This window comes from Lithobates pipiens, unplaced genomic scaffold (genome assembly GCF_037356315.1).
Source record: "Lithobates pipiens isolate NorthernLeopardFrog02 unplaced genomic scaffold, aLitPip1_a1.2 Scaffold_10, whole genome shotgun sequence".
NCBI lineage: Eukaryota > Metazoa > Chordata > Amphibia > Anura > Ranidae > Lithobates > Lithobates pipiens.
Window position 1 is genome coordinate 32,265,608 of NW_027507686.1, and position 17,172 is coordinate 32,282,779.

The 17,172-nt window shown below is 43.4% G+C and overlaps 1 protein-coding gene across 2 annotated transcripts in view; it reads left to right on the forward strand.

Annotated features, from left to right (window-relative positions):
- The window catches only part of LOC143929104 (fatty acyl-CoA hydrolase precursor, medium chain-like), a 38,890-nt gene extending 24,733 nt beyond the window's left edge, over positions 1–14,157 (forward strand). For both annotated transcript variants that reach the window (XM_077453393.1, XM_077453392.1), the window contains exons 6-13: positions 8,160–8,273; positions 8,951–9,046; positions 9,281–9,421; positions 10,203–10,277; positions 12,091–12,238; positions 12,702–12,854; positions 12,928–13,000; positions 13,878–14,157. In XM_077453393.1, the coding sequence (XP_077309519.1) occupies positions 8,160–8,273; positions 8,951–9,046; positions 9,281–9,421; positions 10,203–10,277; positions 12,091–12,238; positions 12,702–12,854; positions 12,928–13,000; positions 13,878–14,064 (987 nt within the window). In that variant the 3' untranslated portion in view covers positions 14,065–14,157. The remainder of the gene's footprint in view (positions 1–8,159; positions 8,274–8,950; positions 9,047–9,280; positions 9,422–10,202; positions 10,278–12,090; positions 12,239–12,701; positions 12,855–12,927; positions 13,001–13,877) is intronic.
- The last annotated feature ends 3,015 nt before the right edge of the window (positions 14,158–17,172 follow it).

The following is a 17,172-nucleotide window of genomic DNA, read 5'->3' on the forward strand; positions in this document are numbered from 1 at the left end:
AAGGGTGAAAGTTTGTCGCTATTCCACAAGCAGGCGCAATTTTGAAGCGTGACATGTTGGGTATCAATTTTCTCGGCGTAACATTATCTTTCACAGTATGAAAAAATTGGACTAACTTTACTGTTGTCTTGTTTTTTAATTAAAAAAAGTGTATTTTTTCCAAAAAAGGTGCGCTTGTAAGGCCGCTGCTCAAATACGGTGTGACAGAAAATATTGCATCGACCAGAATTTTATTCTCTAGGGTGTTAGAAAAAAAAATGTATAATGTTTGGGGGTTCTAAGTAATTTTCTAGCAGAAAACCTGTTTTTAACTTGTAAACAACAAATCTCAGAAAGAGGCCCGGTCCTTAAGGGTCCTTTGACACGGGGGGGATCAGTGCTGATCCGCCCCGTGGATATCCGCTTGCTCAGCAGGGATCGCCGGAGCGATCTCCGGTGAGCAGGAAGATGACAGGTCGGTCTCTGCACACAGCGCTGCTCTTCCCTATGGGAGATCAGGTGATGTCGGACCGCAGTGTCTGTCGTCACCCGATCCAATCTGATGACGAATGGAAAAATAGCTTTTTCCTCCGTCGCACTTTTTCGGATCGGAGCGGCTCGGATGTCAGCGGACATGTCACCGCTGACATCCGACGCTCCATAGAGCTCTATGGAGCATCCGTTCAGGTCCGCCTGAAAAACTGACAGGCGAACCTGAACGGATCATCCATGTGAAAGGGGCCTAAGTGGTTAATGAATCCTGTGTGATATGTTTGCTATTTTAAAAAAACAAAAAAACGATCCTTTACAATCACTTTGGAATGCAATTAAATCCACATGCGGTCTTGTGAAGTGACAACAAAGACGGTAAGGGATCCTCCTCCTTACCAATAGTGCACTCACCAGAAATTGTTGACTTCTTGGTTACAAGAAGTCAAAAAACGCTTAACACAATGGTTAGCCTCTTCTCCTTGCATAGTATGTGGGTCCTGTTACAGATATTGCCTCTATGCCTTTAAAGTGCCTATGTGCCTTAAGAACCTCCATGGCAATCCATTAATAAATTAATAAAAAGACAGTGAAGCCCCTCATAGTATAGTATTATTTATTTGTTGACCCAGAAGCTAAAACTGCACTTATATGGTACATAGTAGATATAAGGCAGATAGTATTAACTAAGAACGCTGATATGTGTTCCACGTGCATTCCAACAAGCAAAAGTGACGTCTATCGAAAGCCCCACCCTACGTGTTTTGTCATTATGTCTAATGTCATAAGAAGCAGAAGGCGGACTATGCATTTAGGCAGCGAAGCACTGTGACAATTACACTCTCAGATCCCACCACAATAATGTGATTTGTTACACACTCAGCTTCACCCTGTGCAAAGACTTTCCAGCTCTGAGCCAACAATATAAGCACTAGCAGAATGACAGTGATCGTCACTGGGGAAAGTTGAGAAAATAACCCTTTACACCTGCACAGGGTGGCCACAAATGTGTTTTAACAGAAAAAAACACACCTCACAGCATGCACTGTTGTAATTCTCACCTTTAAAGAAAATGTCTGTATAACTTAACGTTACACCCAGACGGGAATGTAACAGAGTTTACACTTGTTTTGCTTGGTATCTATTTAAGGTTCTTGCATTAATAGCCAAGAAAGCTTAGACCTCTGTGGTATATTATTATGCTTTTGCTAAACAGAAAAGCCACACATACAACTGAACAAAACACAATTCATAGTTGCAAAATATGTCTATGTATGTATGTAATATGTATGCAATAAGTAAACTAAACAGTTATTTTACTTCCTATGATGGAGTTAGAATCAAGATGGATTCTTCATGGTTCAACTCAAAACATTTGTTTCTTCCAAAGTCTCCAGAACCAGGATAAGTCGTTAAGATTGCGCTAAGGACAGATTCTATAAGAATTACAAACTGAAAAGATAAAGAAGAAAAGTCTAACTAAGTCTCAAGGGGTTAAAGCTGCCTGTGCCTAGCAGGGGCGTAACTATAGGGGGTGCAGCAGTCACGACCGCAACTGGGCCCTGTGCTACAGGGGGCCCATGCAGCCCCCTCTACATATGGCTGGCAGCAGCATAGGCAGCTAGGGGTACCAGTGCACCATGCACACGGGTGGCTGGAGGTGGAGGGTGACTAGCAGAGCTAACTATCGCACTGGCTGCTCTTTAGTTGTGCATTCCCCACATGACCCGTGTCCTCGGCTGGCTCCTCAGAGTACCCCTCTCCTGCTCCATGCATTGCCGCTCAGTCCGATGTCTGTTCTCCCCAGCCAGAGTCCCACCCCCCCCCCCCCCAGTTCGGCCCACACTGCACTGCATACTTCTCCCGGGTAAACAAACTTTAAGCACACAGATGTAGTGCAGCCCTATGAGAGCCGGCTCCCCGGAGGACACTGCAGGCTTGTCTGCCAGCCCCCCTCCTCCCCCATCATACACAGATGATGAAAGGTCTTTCTGGGAGATATGCTGATCACCCGTCTAGCACACTGGATGGAACCCAGGCCAACATGGATGAGTGCGCGACCTGCAGCTTGGTCATGGTGAGTGAGAGGACCCCATCCCCCACACACCATTACTTACCCCCTCCATCTCCCCTGGGGACAGGGGCCCCTTCTCCCGTGGGGACAGGGACCCCTTCTCACCTGGGGGCAGTAACTTCATCTGCCCTGGAGAAAAGGGCCTCATCTCTTCTGGGGACAGGGACCCCATTCTGCCTAGGGACAGTCCCCCAATGGGGCACCTAAAAATAAAATAATAAAAAAAAACTACTGATGCCAGTGGTGGAACTACAGGGCTCACAAAGGTCATACCTGTGACCACGCCCTGGAGTTCCACCGCCAGACTCAGAGGGAAGGGCCCTGGCTGGGGTTCAGGGGGGCCCTTCATGGTTTCTTGCATCGGGGCCCTGAAGGTTCTAGTTACGCCACTGGTGCCTAGATCCTCCTCCTTTACATAAAGGAGTGGGCCAGAAATATAGAGTTAAGATTAAGCTTTGGCGCTAAAACCCTTATTATCGTGCATCTGAGTGCAAAGAAATGGGTGTATTTTAAAAAATATCTATGTGTTGTTAGTCAATTCTATTCAGTGTTGCTGTTAATTAGCTTATTGCGTATTGTTTATGTGCGTGTGTAAAAAAAAGAAAAAAAGAAAAGGTGTTGCTTCTATATCCAATGTGAAAAATATTTGCCAAATATCAGTATGAGTACTGATTTGCCGTGTATACAACTCCGTGATAATTTGTATATATTCATTAATAAATTACCCAAAGTGAACAACCAAAAAAATGAAAGTAAACAACAAAAATTATTTTACAATGTGCAAAAAATTGCTGGTTGGTGATCTAAACCCAGTATTCTGCAACTACTAGTTCAGAAAGTGATGGTGCAAAAACTATCATGCAAATGACAAGAAAAAAGTCCTTCAATATCCAAGAAAATTTCCAAAATCGCATCTGTAAATTGCTAAAAAAATCGCATGCTGCTAAGTCTTTAAAGCAAATAGTAAGGTAAGGTGACTAGTGCAGGAAGATTAGGGACATTCCTCTCCGGTGCGCCACTCAGTGTTGAAGAGATATAATTGCGCTCACCAGAGAAAGTACCCTCAGAAGGGTTAGCCGAGCCTTCACAGTATAAGCCACTGTGCTGCTTTTTTAGACTCTGCTCCTGTTGTACTGGGGGAGTATTCACCCTTTACTTCCACGTGTGTTCCATTATTAAATGCATGGAGGAGGAAACAAAAGTATATCCATAGTGCAAAACTGTATTTTAACCTTTTTATTTAATATAGAAGAAAATTACTCACAAAGTCTTTAAAAACAAATCGCGTGTTTGACAGCTTCGCTGGCCGCTGCTGTTGTTAACAGTATGAAGGTGCATGTATTTGGCCACGCCCTACGCGTTTTGTCAGAGCGACGTCACCTGGAGCGGCCATGTTGTTGCACCTTGACGCTTATGTAGGGTGCAGCGCTCCACTGCACTTGCGCAACGAATCCGCGCCATTTTAGATGTGGGAATGCCCTGGCTTATGTACAGCGATGTTATGTTGGTTACGTGCGGCATACACTCTGCACGGGCGCAGGTCACAAGCACCGCTTCCACATAGGGGAATTGCCTGACCTAACTATGACCGCGCTTGAATTCCGTATAATGCTATACATGCACCAAGGGCACATGTCATTTCTGCTGAGGAGTTCCGTATTTTTATGTTATTTCCTCATCAGCACATCCCTTGTTTTAAGTCCTGCTACTGTGGAGCTCTGCAGCCTACTGTTTTTACAAATGTTTAGAACCAAGCAAACAGTATTAAAAAATATAATAAACTGTAAAAGTTTTTTTATATATATATATAGTCTGGAAATATTCAAATACTTTATAATACAAAATTAAATACTTTATAATACAAAATTAAATGCAAAATTTACTCCTTAATGGTCTCCATAGGTGATCTTATATAAAATACCCTTAATACTACTGTAAATGGTATGCCCTCCCATAGAGATGGGCACTTGGAAAGGGGGATTAAAAAGTAACATAAATGAATTTGATGAAGAAAATTTAATGAGAATGGATACAACTGTTTAATCTACTGAAATAAATAAAAATAAAATGAAATAAAATAAAAATAAAAATGAAATTAAATCTAAAAATAAGAAATGTTATATAAAATAATACAATATAATATTAAGATTGAAATTACATAATAGTTAGAATGGGGAGAATGGTATACTTATTGGAAATAGGGGGAAGAGGAGTCTTACTATTTAGTCCTTTTTAGATCTAATAACATGAGAAATCTTTCCTATAGTTTTGCGGGGTCAGGCCGAAAGTTTTCATTTCATTTGCTCTTGTAAAACCCATGTGCAGGGTATACATTTTCAGTTAAAGCGGGAGTCCGCCGGGATTCCGCGTTTTTTTTTTTTTTTTTTAAAGCCAGCAGCTACAAATACTGCAGCTGCTGACTTTTAAAATAGTGACACTTACCTGTCCAGCGCGCCCGCGATGTCGGCACCCGAAGCTGATCTCTCGATCGTCTCTCGGGTGCTGCTGCCGCCATCTTGGGTATGGGAATCAGGAAGTGGAGCCTTTCGGCTTCATTTCACGGTTCCCTACTGCGCATGCGCGAGTCGCGCTGCGCAATAAGGACGGTCCCCGCTGCCTCTGGGATCTGTGTGTTTCCCAGCAGGCAGCGGGGGACTTTCGGTAAGGGGCGTAATCGATGCCCCTTTCTGCAGAGAGCTATCCCGGAAGTGGGTGCAGATACCTGTACTGTACAGGTACATGCACCCCCCTCCCCCCTGAAAGGTGCCAATTGTGGCGCCGGAGGGGGGGGGGGGGTTCCGATGAGCGGAGGTCCACTTTAGGGTGGACCTCCGCTTTAAGGCCCAACCTTTATATTGCCCCTGTAAAAATAGAGAATTGGATGGTGATTGATATTATTTCTTACTTTTTTCTGATGCAACATTCGATCCAGCCAAGTGGGAAGGCTGGTTTAATTCATTCGTGAAAACCAGAATCGTGTTCACGTAACCCCTGAGTCGAATGTTGCACTAAATATAGTCTCATTCATTTTATAGGTACAAGCTCTACATTACATTCGATCCTGAATCTTATAACAGGTGAACAGCCTTCAGTATAGAAGAGGGAAATTGGAGTTATTAAAAATAAGTTCTCGAAAATTAGTTAGAAAACAGTTGAGGTCCAAGTCCACATTCATTCCCCGTGGCTGGAGGGTATCTAAGTTATATATCCATTTGGTCTCATTTTTGGATATTTTAATTGTTTTATCCTCCCCTCTCCAGTGGACTCTTATTTTATCAATTCCATAAAACACCATTTGCCCTGGGTCACGATTATGGAAGTCTCTGAAGTGTCTAGAGACACTGTGTTTAGGGTACCCTTTTTTGATATTCCTGATATGTTCCCCTATTCTGGTTTGAAGTTCTCTTGTGGTTCTCCCTACATATTGCTTGGAGCAAGGACACTCAATAATTTAGGTGACGTAAGTGCTGTTACAAGTGATGAGCTCATTTATTTTATATTCTCTTTCGTTTGAGGTTGACTTGAAGGTGGTTCTCCTTTTTTCTGTTTTTTTGCTGTTTCTACAGGGGAGGCATTTACCGCATTTGTGAAAGCCTTTTAAATTTCCCGCAATTTTTATTTGCTTTGGTGGGTCGACTGTATTTTTAACCAATTTGTTCCTCAGTGTGGGTGCCCTTCTGTAAATGAACAGAGGTTTTTTTGGAAGGATATCCTTGAGTAAACTGTCCGCTTTCAAGATAGGCCAGTGTTTTTTGATGATGGATTCTACATCTCTGTGTTGTCTGTTATAACCAGTGAGGAAGGCAATTTGTAAGTTGTTAGCTTTTTTCTCTCGTTTTTTGTCTTCTAATAGTTTGTTCTGTTCCATTTGTTTTACTTAATTTTTCAACTTGTGTAGACCTTTTTCTTCATATCCCTTATTTTTAAATCTCTCTATGATTGTTTCCGCCTGTTGTTCATAATCTATGCTTTTGCTGCAATTTCTGTATAATCGCATCAGTTGGCCCTTTGGTATGTTCCCCAGCCACTTCGGATGGTGGCAGCTGTTTGTGGGGATGTAGCCATTGCGATCAGTGGGCTTGAAAAAGGTACGTGTACCCAGCCTGATCTCTTCTTTATAGATCTGTAGATCCAAATAGTTCACACTATGGTTATTGTAATTGCCAGTAAATTTTGTGTTGTAAATATTACTGTTAATTTCATTGAAGAAGCCTTGTAGCTGTTCCACTGTGCCCCCCCACACGATAACGATGTCATCTATATATCGGCGGTACAGTTTGAGGTTCTTCCTATATACTCCATATATTTGCACATCTTCCCACCTGTTGAGAAACAGATTTGCTACACTTGGGGCATATTTTGCCCCCATGGCTACGCCTTTGGTCTGGTTATAGTATGTCCCTTTGTACCAAAAGTAGTTATGGTTCATTGCCATTTTTAGACCTTCCATTAGGTATTTTATCTGTTCTTGTTTCAGGTCAGATTGCCGTTGCAATGCCCACTCAACGCTGCTGAGCCCATCTTCTTGTTCAATATTGGTATACAATGATTCCACGTCAATAGTGACCAATATGTCACTCTCTTCAATGGTCAATCCTCCTAATTCTCCCATCAATTGTTTGCTATCACGTAAATAAGATTTACCTTTAGTTACCAATGTTTGTAGAAAACCATCAATATAGGCCCCTAGTCTGGAGAACAAGGAATCGATCCCACTTATAATTGGTCGCCCTGGTGGATTACTTTGGTTCTTGTGAATTTTGGGGACATAATACATAATAGGTGTTTTAGCTGCCTTCTGTACCAAGTACCTAGACTCTTTTTTGTTCAGGATGCCCAGAGTTCTTCCCTTTTCTACATATTTTTGTGCTGAGTGTTCAGGTAGGAGGAGATTTCCACTATAGCCTGTGTCCTCATGCTGTTAAGGGAGGTGGATCACCTAATAATGAAGATGTGACATCCCACCCACTGTGTTGTTTTTTAGTTTCTGGAGGAGGAGGGATGGACTGGGCTGTCATTTAGGATCTGTATACATGCCCAAAAGTGTGATGTCAATATTATGTGACGTGAAAAGCTCAGCTAAAAAAGGAAACCAAATTGAGCATGTGCAGCTTTACTACTCTGACTGTGTCTAATCTGGCCTTGCCAAGAGAGACCCTGCGGGAGGGGGAGCCCCTTAGTTCCACAGTGAGTATAACAAGAATGCTATTTTGCATATACAGACAGATTTTACTGTTGTGGTTTTAGTAACACTTTAAGCTGGACTGTGTTCAACCAAGGGTGTAACCTCTCATAAATGCCTAGCACAGAGATTAGATTTATATCTGACCATTTTTGTTACCAACCTGTAAATTGTGGAGACAATAATGGTCAATATGAAGCCTCCATTTTCCTCCATTTTCCCCACACACTTTGGGGACCTCACTATCACTATTGTCATTTCTCCATCACTACCAATCACATTTTTTGAGGAAGTCCTGACTGGTAGGACTGGATGGTTTGTTTAGGCTGAAGGCTGTCCAGGCCTGGTTATGGTACAATCAGTGAATGTGGGTATGGATTGAAAACACTCAAAACATAGAACTACATAAATGAACATCTGTTTGTATAATTTCAGGTTCTCTCCCCACTGGGCAAAGGTTTGTTCCATCGCGCCATCGCACAGAGTGGAGTGGCCATAATGCCGGGGTTCATGGTCAGCTCAACAGAGGAGCTCATTTTTTACAGGGATGTAAGTGAATTTTTTCCTGACTAAATCACCACTACCATCAATAAGGGGGACAAAATGACTGCTTCAATGTCTCTGCACTTGTTCCTGTAACATTTCCACAGATTTTCTTGTATTTATTAAAGATCGATGTGAAAAGTCACATTGCTAAAATGTTGCCATGCTAATCCTTGTCCTTAATGCCCTGTACACCCTGTCGGATTTCCCAACGGAAAATGTGCGATCGGATCATGTTGTCGGAAAATCCGATCATGTATGGGCTCCGTCTGACTTTTTCCGTTGGAATTTTCAACACAAAGTTTGAGAGCTGGATCTAAAATTCCGATTGTGTGAAGACACATCCGATGGACAAAGTGCCACGCATGCTCAGAATAAATTATGTGATGAACGCTATTGGCTACTGGCCTCTTTATAGTCCTGTCGTACGTGTTGTACGTTACCTCATTCTGAATGACTGGACAACTTTGTGCGACAGTGTGTATGCAAGACAAGTTTGGGCCCAAAATCTGTCTGAAAAAATCTGATGGATTGTCCGACTGCGTGTACAGGTCATAAGTCTTATCCTGTGCAGACAACTTTGGGTACTGTTTTATATTTAGGAGAACCAGGATAAAGAGGCAGCAGATATAATAAAAGATGAAGGATGGATGAGTAATGATTTCTCCTGGTTTCCTTTCTAGTTTGTGGCTAAGGAGTCGGGATGTGAGCCATCCTCTTTGGTGGACTGTCTACGGATGAAGTCTGAGCAAGAGATCTCCTCCATCATCTCCACCTCAGTATGTATTTTTACATTAAACTTGATCCCCTCCACCATTTCCACCTCGGTATTTTTTTTTAAATCAAACTTCTCCACTTTTTATAATATTATGCCTGAATTTATGGCCCGCAATTAGGGGGCTTCTTCCCAGCCTGCCCCATGTGGACTTCAGAGGACACCAGGCATGCAATGCGGAGCTTGGTTTTTATATGACAGGTTCTCATTCATGCTCACCTTTATTGCACCTCTGCAGGCATTCTTACCGATACCAGTCTGTGTGGATGGAGTTTTCCTGCCAAAACCCGCAGAGGAGATATTGAACGCCAAAGAAAACAACAAAGTGCCATTTATCATCGGCGTTAACGTACAGGAATTTGGTTGGCTCATCCCAAAGGTAAGAAATCTCCCAAAAGATTTTAATGTCAAATTCTACCACAGCATGATAACCTGCATCGAATGGCTGTCATTTAAAATCTCTTTCCTTCTTCTGAAGCCAATTCCTGCCTCCATTCTTCATGATTAGGGCGACCTTTCACTGTGTAGACCAAGACTCTGTTTTCTGAGTCTGCAGATCTGCCCCAGCATCTAGAGCAGGGGTCTCCAAACTTTATAAACAAAGGGCCAGCTTACTGTCCTTCAGATTGTAGGGGGGGCAGACTGTGGCCAGTGGGGGGTAAAAATTGTCCTGGTGTCAATGGGAGTAAACAGATATTAGGGGGAGAATTAGTGCCCCATTATTGGTGTCCGTGTTATGAATTATGCCTCATTGTTGGTTTCAGTGGGAGATATAGTGTCTTGTATCAATGGCAGGAATAGAGTCCCAAGGGCCAGGTGAAGCCAAGCGTCAGATAAAGCAAAGGGGGGCACCTGGCCCGTGGTCGAGGTTTGAAGACCACTGATCTAAAATATAAACTGACATTAGTAGAGGATATCCAGCATAAATGAAAAGCCTGCTTTTATAAAATATATCTATGCAAACAGCCTTTGCTTCATTTCTGTCTTCATTTACAAGGGAAGAAATTAAAAATGTGAACATAAGTAAGATGGCCTATCATTATGAGGGGTCAGAGGTGTGGATTTTGCTCACCGCAAGGAGGGACGGTGAGGAACAGAAGAGTCTCTGTGGGGTGTTTTGTGGTGGTGGTAATGGTGGATATGTTTGTGTTTGTGGACAGAGTTTTGACTTGAAGTACATGGACGGGCTGCCAAAGGAATCCATTCAATCAGAGCTGGGCCATTCCATGTTCATGGTAAGAGTTCACCCGACTCACATTAGATCTTACCTGTTTCAGAGTCTATGAATATGTCCCCACCAGGCACACAATCATGGAGTCTTGTGTCCCTCCAGCATTCATACTTTCATAGACCCAAATAGCATTGGTGACAGCCTGATATTGCAAGAAAGGTGGGAGATGGGTTCAAACAAAAACAAAGTAGAGTGCCAATAAAAAGGACAAAGTGCTAAATCCAGTCTGCCCCCCTCCCCTTTTCTTCAACATTTTTTGTCTGATTATACTGTATATCTACAGTATGCTTGTCCCAAACATGAAGCATCACTTACTGTTGTTTTGACTCACTACCTCTGCTGGAAGTCTGCTCCAACCACCCACTACTCTTCTGTAAAAGAATACTTTTTAAGGTTAGTGTTGGGATTCAAGTAACATCATTGACCATAAATGGTTATGTCCATATATGTTCAATGATCTCACCTGGGAGATCCCCGCCCCTTTGTATATATCAGCTCATTCACTATATGGAGCATTCAATAGGAGTAAAGCGACAGAAGCGGATGGGTGTTAGCATGGCGTTGGGGCTTTATGACGTGGATATACAGTGCTGGTCAATGTAATGACAGGGGATGTACATTTTGGGACATTTTTTGTTTATTTTACTTTGAAAAAAGGACTTTTTTTACTGTATACATTTTTTTTGTAAATGAGTAGAGGTACTATGTACCCCTTACTCACTCACAAATAAAGTCAGTATTTAGGGGCTTTCCTTTTGTTAAAGGTGGCTTCCAGATTTCAATAAGCCCCCAATCCGCAGACCTCTACAACACTGGGCCAGGGTTGTGGGGAGGAGGCCCTTGTCCTCATTAACATGGGAAAAGGGTGCTTTGCCAAAGGGGTCCTCTCTGGTGAGGTATCCCCCCCCCCCCCATATCGAGGGCATATGGCCTGGTGTGAAGAGTCTGGTATGGACTTTGGGGGGAACCCCCACATTTTTTTTTAACTATTCCACCTCAATTGCTTTAATGTCCAGGGATGTCCAGGGATTTCCAGCCATGTAGATGAATGGGGTTGGTAACATCATTGGTTGTTAAAGAAGAAGTAAAGCCTGATGGGTTTTACTTCCTCTTTTGCTCCCTGCAAAGCCTGCAAATTAATAGGCTAGTATCCATCTCATACTATGCCTATTATGTGACACTTGCCTACAAACTAATCCATCGCTGTCCCCTGTGCAGGCTGCGTCCATCTTCGCCCCTCTTCCTTCTTGGGGGCTGCGGACTCCGGCTCTGTGACTGGCCGGATCCGCGTGACGTCACTCCCGCACATACGCATGGAAGCCATCAGTAACGGCACATGCTGGGGAAGAAATGGCACAGAGGTCCGTTTCTTCACATCGCATGCGCCAATTACATCACTACAACACTTAGCAAATATTTCCACTACCTATAGGTAAGCCTTGTTCTAGGCTTACCTATACGTAAAAGTCACTAGGGAGGGTTTACAACCACTTTAAGGACTCCGCAATGCCTGCACCTGCCAACATCCTTAACAACCATTGGCAGCAAGAAACTGCTATGTAGAAATGCAGAAGTAATACTATTGCTATGATACATGCCATTTGGCTCCAGTCAAATGCGTAAATGTTCAGGCATTTGTCCGATGCTCTAGGGGCAATAGCGACCTCAGTTCAGACAAGTGACAGATTCTGACAGGTCATCTTTAAAGCACACATGCAAGGAAAGCAGAGAATGCTAGGACTTTTTTGGTATAGCTCCTCTCTTGGGGGACCTTTGAAATTGATAAATTATTAATATGGTCTTTGTTGTGTGTGCAGGGTGCAGTCTCCAGTCTGGATTACACATTGCTGGACAAATACATTGGAAACACGGATGACCCTCTGGAAAACCGAGATCACTTTCTAGACCTGCAGGGCGATTTCATGTTTGTCGTGCCAGCACTAAAGATAGCAAAGCTTCACAGAGGTGTGAGACATCAGATACCTCGTCTTCAGTCAAATTGTTAAGGAAAGACTCAGCTGAGCACTGTTTACACCTAAAGTGTCAGTTACAGGTGGAGCCTGCTGAACGGTGTCATGGTTTGGTGTCTTCTATCTCAATGATATTCCCTTATCATTGCTCCTATCTCTGTTCCCTATCCCTTGTGGTTTGAGTGTTCCCATCCACCTTGAGGTGTTTCCACTTTTCCTGCATGTTGGAACTACTCATAATGGGCATAGCAGGTGTTCAGCCCCCGGAACTCAGCAAAGGGATGGTGGGAACCTCTCGTAATGGGCTCAGGAAGTGTACAAAGCCAGACCCCAGTGCAGAAGTCTCACAAATAAATTCCTGGGAGGTGAAATAGACTAAAATATCAGATCGGGGTGGACCTTTAACTAAAGTTCAATTTCTGAGGAATGTTTGTTCCCATTGTCTTGTTTCTCTTCAGATTCTGGATCCCCCGTCTACTTTTATGAATTCCAGCACCGTCCATCCTTGTTTCAGCACAGTAGACCGCAGTGGGTGAAGGTCGATCACGGTGATGATCTGGTGTTCGTGTTCGGAGGTCCTTTCCTGAGAGATGGCGCTTTCTATAAATCATGTATGCAGGCGGTGGGGCTGTAAGTTCGTATTTTGCAGCAAACAGAATTAATATGTTCCCTTTTAATTTCCAGACAATTACCCAGAGGAGGAGAAGACACTCAGCAAAACTGTCATGAGATACTGGGCCAACTTTGCTCGAACAGGGTAAGGCACGGTGACTCTCCCCAAAATGTGATTGGTTCAGCTTTACTAACACAGATAATTTTTATCTCACCAAGATAGGAAGTAGCAGAAAACCTTCTCTATGGGAAGACAGCAATAAAATCCCAATATAGATCTAACCCTTCCCTATTCCATCCAAAATTAAAACAAAAGTGTTTCACATGGGTGTGGGTTGGTTGGACACAGTTACATTCAGTTAAGTGGGTTGGGTTGGTGGGTGGTACTGCCCACTGAACTCAACGGGGGGATCATTTTTGCCACTCTGTGATGCAAAGTGTACCTCCCATCCTCTGCCATTGCACAGTTTACCTATGTGCTTTTACCACCCCCTTAACTGCAAGTGTATATATAGCCTTACCTTGCCTGCTGCTTCTTTAATTTTAAAACATTTAATTTCTTGACAGTACAGCTTGCCCAATAATGGCTGCCAGGCTATCTGGTTTTCAGGTGGCTACGATGCCTAGTAGGGTTTTATGCAGGTTACCAAAGCCACTGTTCTATTTACCCTCACAGGAAAAGAATATATTGGCGGTAGGGCACACAAGAACAATGGTGCTTGGCATGATAGAGTATATTGTCCTAAGGTGGGGGATCAGGTGATTTTGGAAGATGATCTGAGTGCGCACTCCCTGGCCGGAAGTTCGGGGAAGTGGGGCAGAGGTAGCTGGAGGCTGCAGCTGAACAATGATCCTATTGTACGTGCTTTGGGACATTTCTGGAAATATCTGTCTAATGATAAAAAAAAAGAGTCTTTAGTACTCTCTGAAAATGTTGTAAATTACATTAACATGATAAAACTTTAATGAGATTCAGTGATTGGGATTCCATCTACTTTAATAAATATTTGATTTCTCCGCAGTGACCCAAATGGACCTGGCCTGGCTCGGTGGCTGCAATACGACCAGGATGAAAACTATCTGCAGATTGATTTACAGCAGAAAGTTGCTCGGAGACTGAAAGATGGAGAATTCAACTTCTGGACCAAAGTTCTCCCTGACAAGATCCGGAAGATGTCGGAGGAGGCCAAAGAGCACATCGAGCTGTAGAGTCCTCGGAAGATCATGTGGAGGAGCGCTAAGGGTGCAGTCAGACATTTGCTGTGTGTGAAGAACAATAAAATATGCAGAATGTGTCAATTATTTATTTGTGCTTCTTCTATGTGATGTCCTGTGTAGGTATAACGACCCATGTAGCCAAATTTCAAGTCATGGGGCACAGGTCAATAGGAGAGGGCATCAGGCCAAGAAACTGCCTTCTGCCCCAACAGCAGCATTACAAAGTGCCCAACAGTCTTGAGTCTTCCATGACCAACATGGCTACTTACATGCACTGGGTTTACTGGCTACCTTCAGGCCATGGCTGGATTTATACTAGTGTGGTGCAAGTGTGAGGGTGTGACCTGCTGAGCTGCTCGGTCATCACTTGTACTCTTTACCCGATTCATGCCTGGAAATAGGTCCCCCTAAGCACACACTTTAGCCATGGGGCTCCTCAGTGTATCCAGGAACTCTGGTGGCTCTTAAAGCTGACCCCTCCACATGAGCTCATCCATTTAGAGACACCCAGCCTGGCTACCCAGTATTCTCCAGGTGTCATTCCCCACCCACTACAGGCCAAATAACAAGTCCCATGGAAGCTCATGCTGACACAAGCCTGTTACCAGGCAAGGTTCCCAAGAGAGGTTAGGAGAAGGAAGAGTCCTGAAAGAGAAAGCCTTTACTTGAACATTTGTCATCCTGGTCCAAAAGATGTGCAATCTAAGGTCCTATCTTACATGCATATACTAGGACCAGTTTGGGAAGGAGCCAATTACCATACCACTGTCTTTGGCGTGTGGGAGAAACCCCATGCAAGCCCAAAGAGAACATGCAAGCTCCTTGCAGACAGTGTCTTGCCAGGATTTGAACTGAGAAACACTGCTGCAAAGCCGAAGCACTAACTCCCACCCTAATAATCCAACAGTTGCTCTAATCTGTTCTATAAGGTTGGATTATATCAGGGATAGGCAATTCTGAAGAGGTGGAGACCTACCTGAACAACATGGAAGCAATCAAAAATCACCAGGGTGCAGGCAGTAGCTTAGCAAGGCCATATTAAAAAGTAGGAAAAGCTTGAAGAGTTCAAAAGTCAGCAGTAAGTAATGCAGAATTCAGAAGTTTGTAGTATGTAATCTAAAGTTCACAGGCCAGGAGTTTTACAGAGTGTAGGAGTCAATAGTAGGTAACACAGAGTGCAGGGATCAGGAGTAAGTAACACAGTGTAGATTTCAATATCAATTAATGCAGAATTCCGGGGTCAGAAGTAAGTAATGCAGAGTGCAGGGATAAGTAGTGAGTAACACAGAGCTCAGAGGTCAGTAAGTGACATAGCATTTAGGGGTCAGTAGAAAATAATGTTCAGAGTAAGAGTTCAGAGATCAGTAGTAGGCCACTATCCTGTTCACTTTGCAAGGAAAGTTGCACTTTGCTGGGGAATTTTCCCCAGAGCTTAGCCAATGTGTTGAATTTTCACTTTGGAAAGAATACCCAATCACGTGCAAGGAAAATAAAAAAAAAACATCATTTTTTGCTTGCATGTGATTTGATGATGGAAGTCATCAAGCCCTTTGGAAAATTCCCTTGCAGTGTGCAACTTCCCTTGCATAGTGAGCAGCATATTTGCCTTTAGTAATTCAACCCCATTGCCGCTCTACCAGAAAAAATACTTGTATGAGAGGAGAATTCTTCCGGGTCTGAAAATCCAAACATTAATTTAAGGTAGGAGAGGAAAAGAGGAAAAGTTTAGGGGGGGAATTGATGATGATATCAGATGACACCTGACGATTATATGGGAAGACACCTGACAACGATATTGGATGACAACTGATGAGGATATTGGATGACACCTGACAATGATATCAGATGACACCTGACAATGATACTGGATGACGCCTGATGATGACATAGGATGACACCTGATAATGATATGGGATAACACCTGACTATCACATGGTATAACACCTAACAATGATATGGGATGACACCTGATAAGGATACTGGATGAGACCTGACAATGATATCAGATGACACCTGATGATGATATCAGATGACACCTGATGATGATATCAGATGACACCTGATGGTGATATTATCAGATGACATCTGACAATGGTATTAGATGACACCTGAAAATTATATTGGATAATGTCTGACAATGATATTGGATGTCATCTGATGATGATATTGGATGACATCTGATGATGATATGGGATGACACCTGATGATGATATTGGATGATACCTGACAATGATATTGGATGAAACTTGACAATGACCTTAAATGACATGATCAAAGATAGATGGTTGATGACATGCCTACTCATAATGCAACTGAGACATTCTTTTTTTTTTCTGAGAATCCTAAAAATGCGCATGTTACCAGAAATCACACACACAGACAGAAAGTGATGAGAAATCCAAGATGAGATCCGTTATGGGGTAATTTACTACAGGCTGTTCTCTCGGGAACAAATACAATATTTAAAATGAAGAACAAGTGAAGTTAAATGAACAAACTTACCAGTATTTCAATGGGAACTATGGGCCTGCTTTTGGCTAATGAGATGGTCAATGTCGCAGCCCAATCAGTGCCCGCCTCACCATCATTGCAAGCCCCCCTCACCATCATTGCAAGCCCCCCCTCACCATCATTGCAAGCCCCCCCCTCACCATCATTGCAAGCCTCCCCTCACCATCATTGCAAGCCCCCCCCTCACCATCATTGCAAGCCCCCCTCACAGCCTTACTGTGCCAAACAATGTCTCACCAGTCAGTGTGTGTGCACATTGGGCATCTCCTGCTGCTGTGTCGCGGCTCACTGTGAAAAGTTTGGGCGCCCTGTGATAAAAGTCCCGCCCTCCTCCGAGACCAGCTTGTGTGATAGACAGAACACTGCCTCTATCACACGAGCTGGTCTAGGAGGAGGGCGGAACTTTTATCACAGCGCGCCCAAAGTTTTAACAGTGAGTTCCGTGACACAGCAGTCTCCCACTGTGTTACTACCGGCCCGCCCAGAGTAAGGTGACCAGATTTTTAAAATGAAATCCGGGGACATTTTTTTTTTTTTACTGGTAATGGCGCCAATCGGTGACTCTCTGCCCATCGCCGCCCGCCTCAC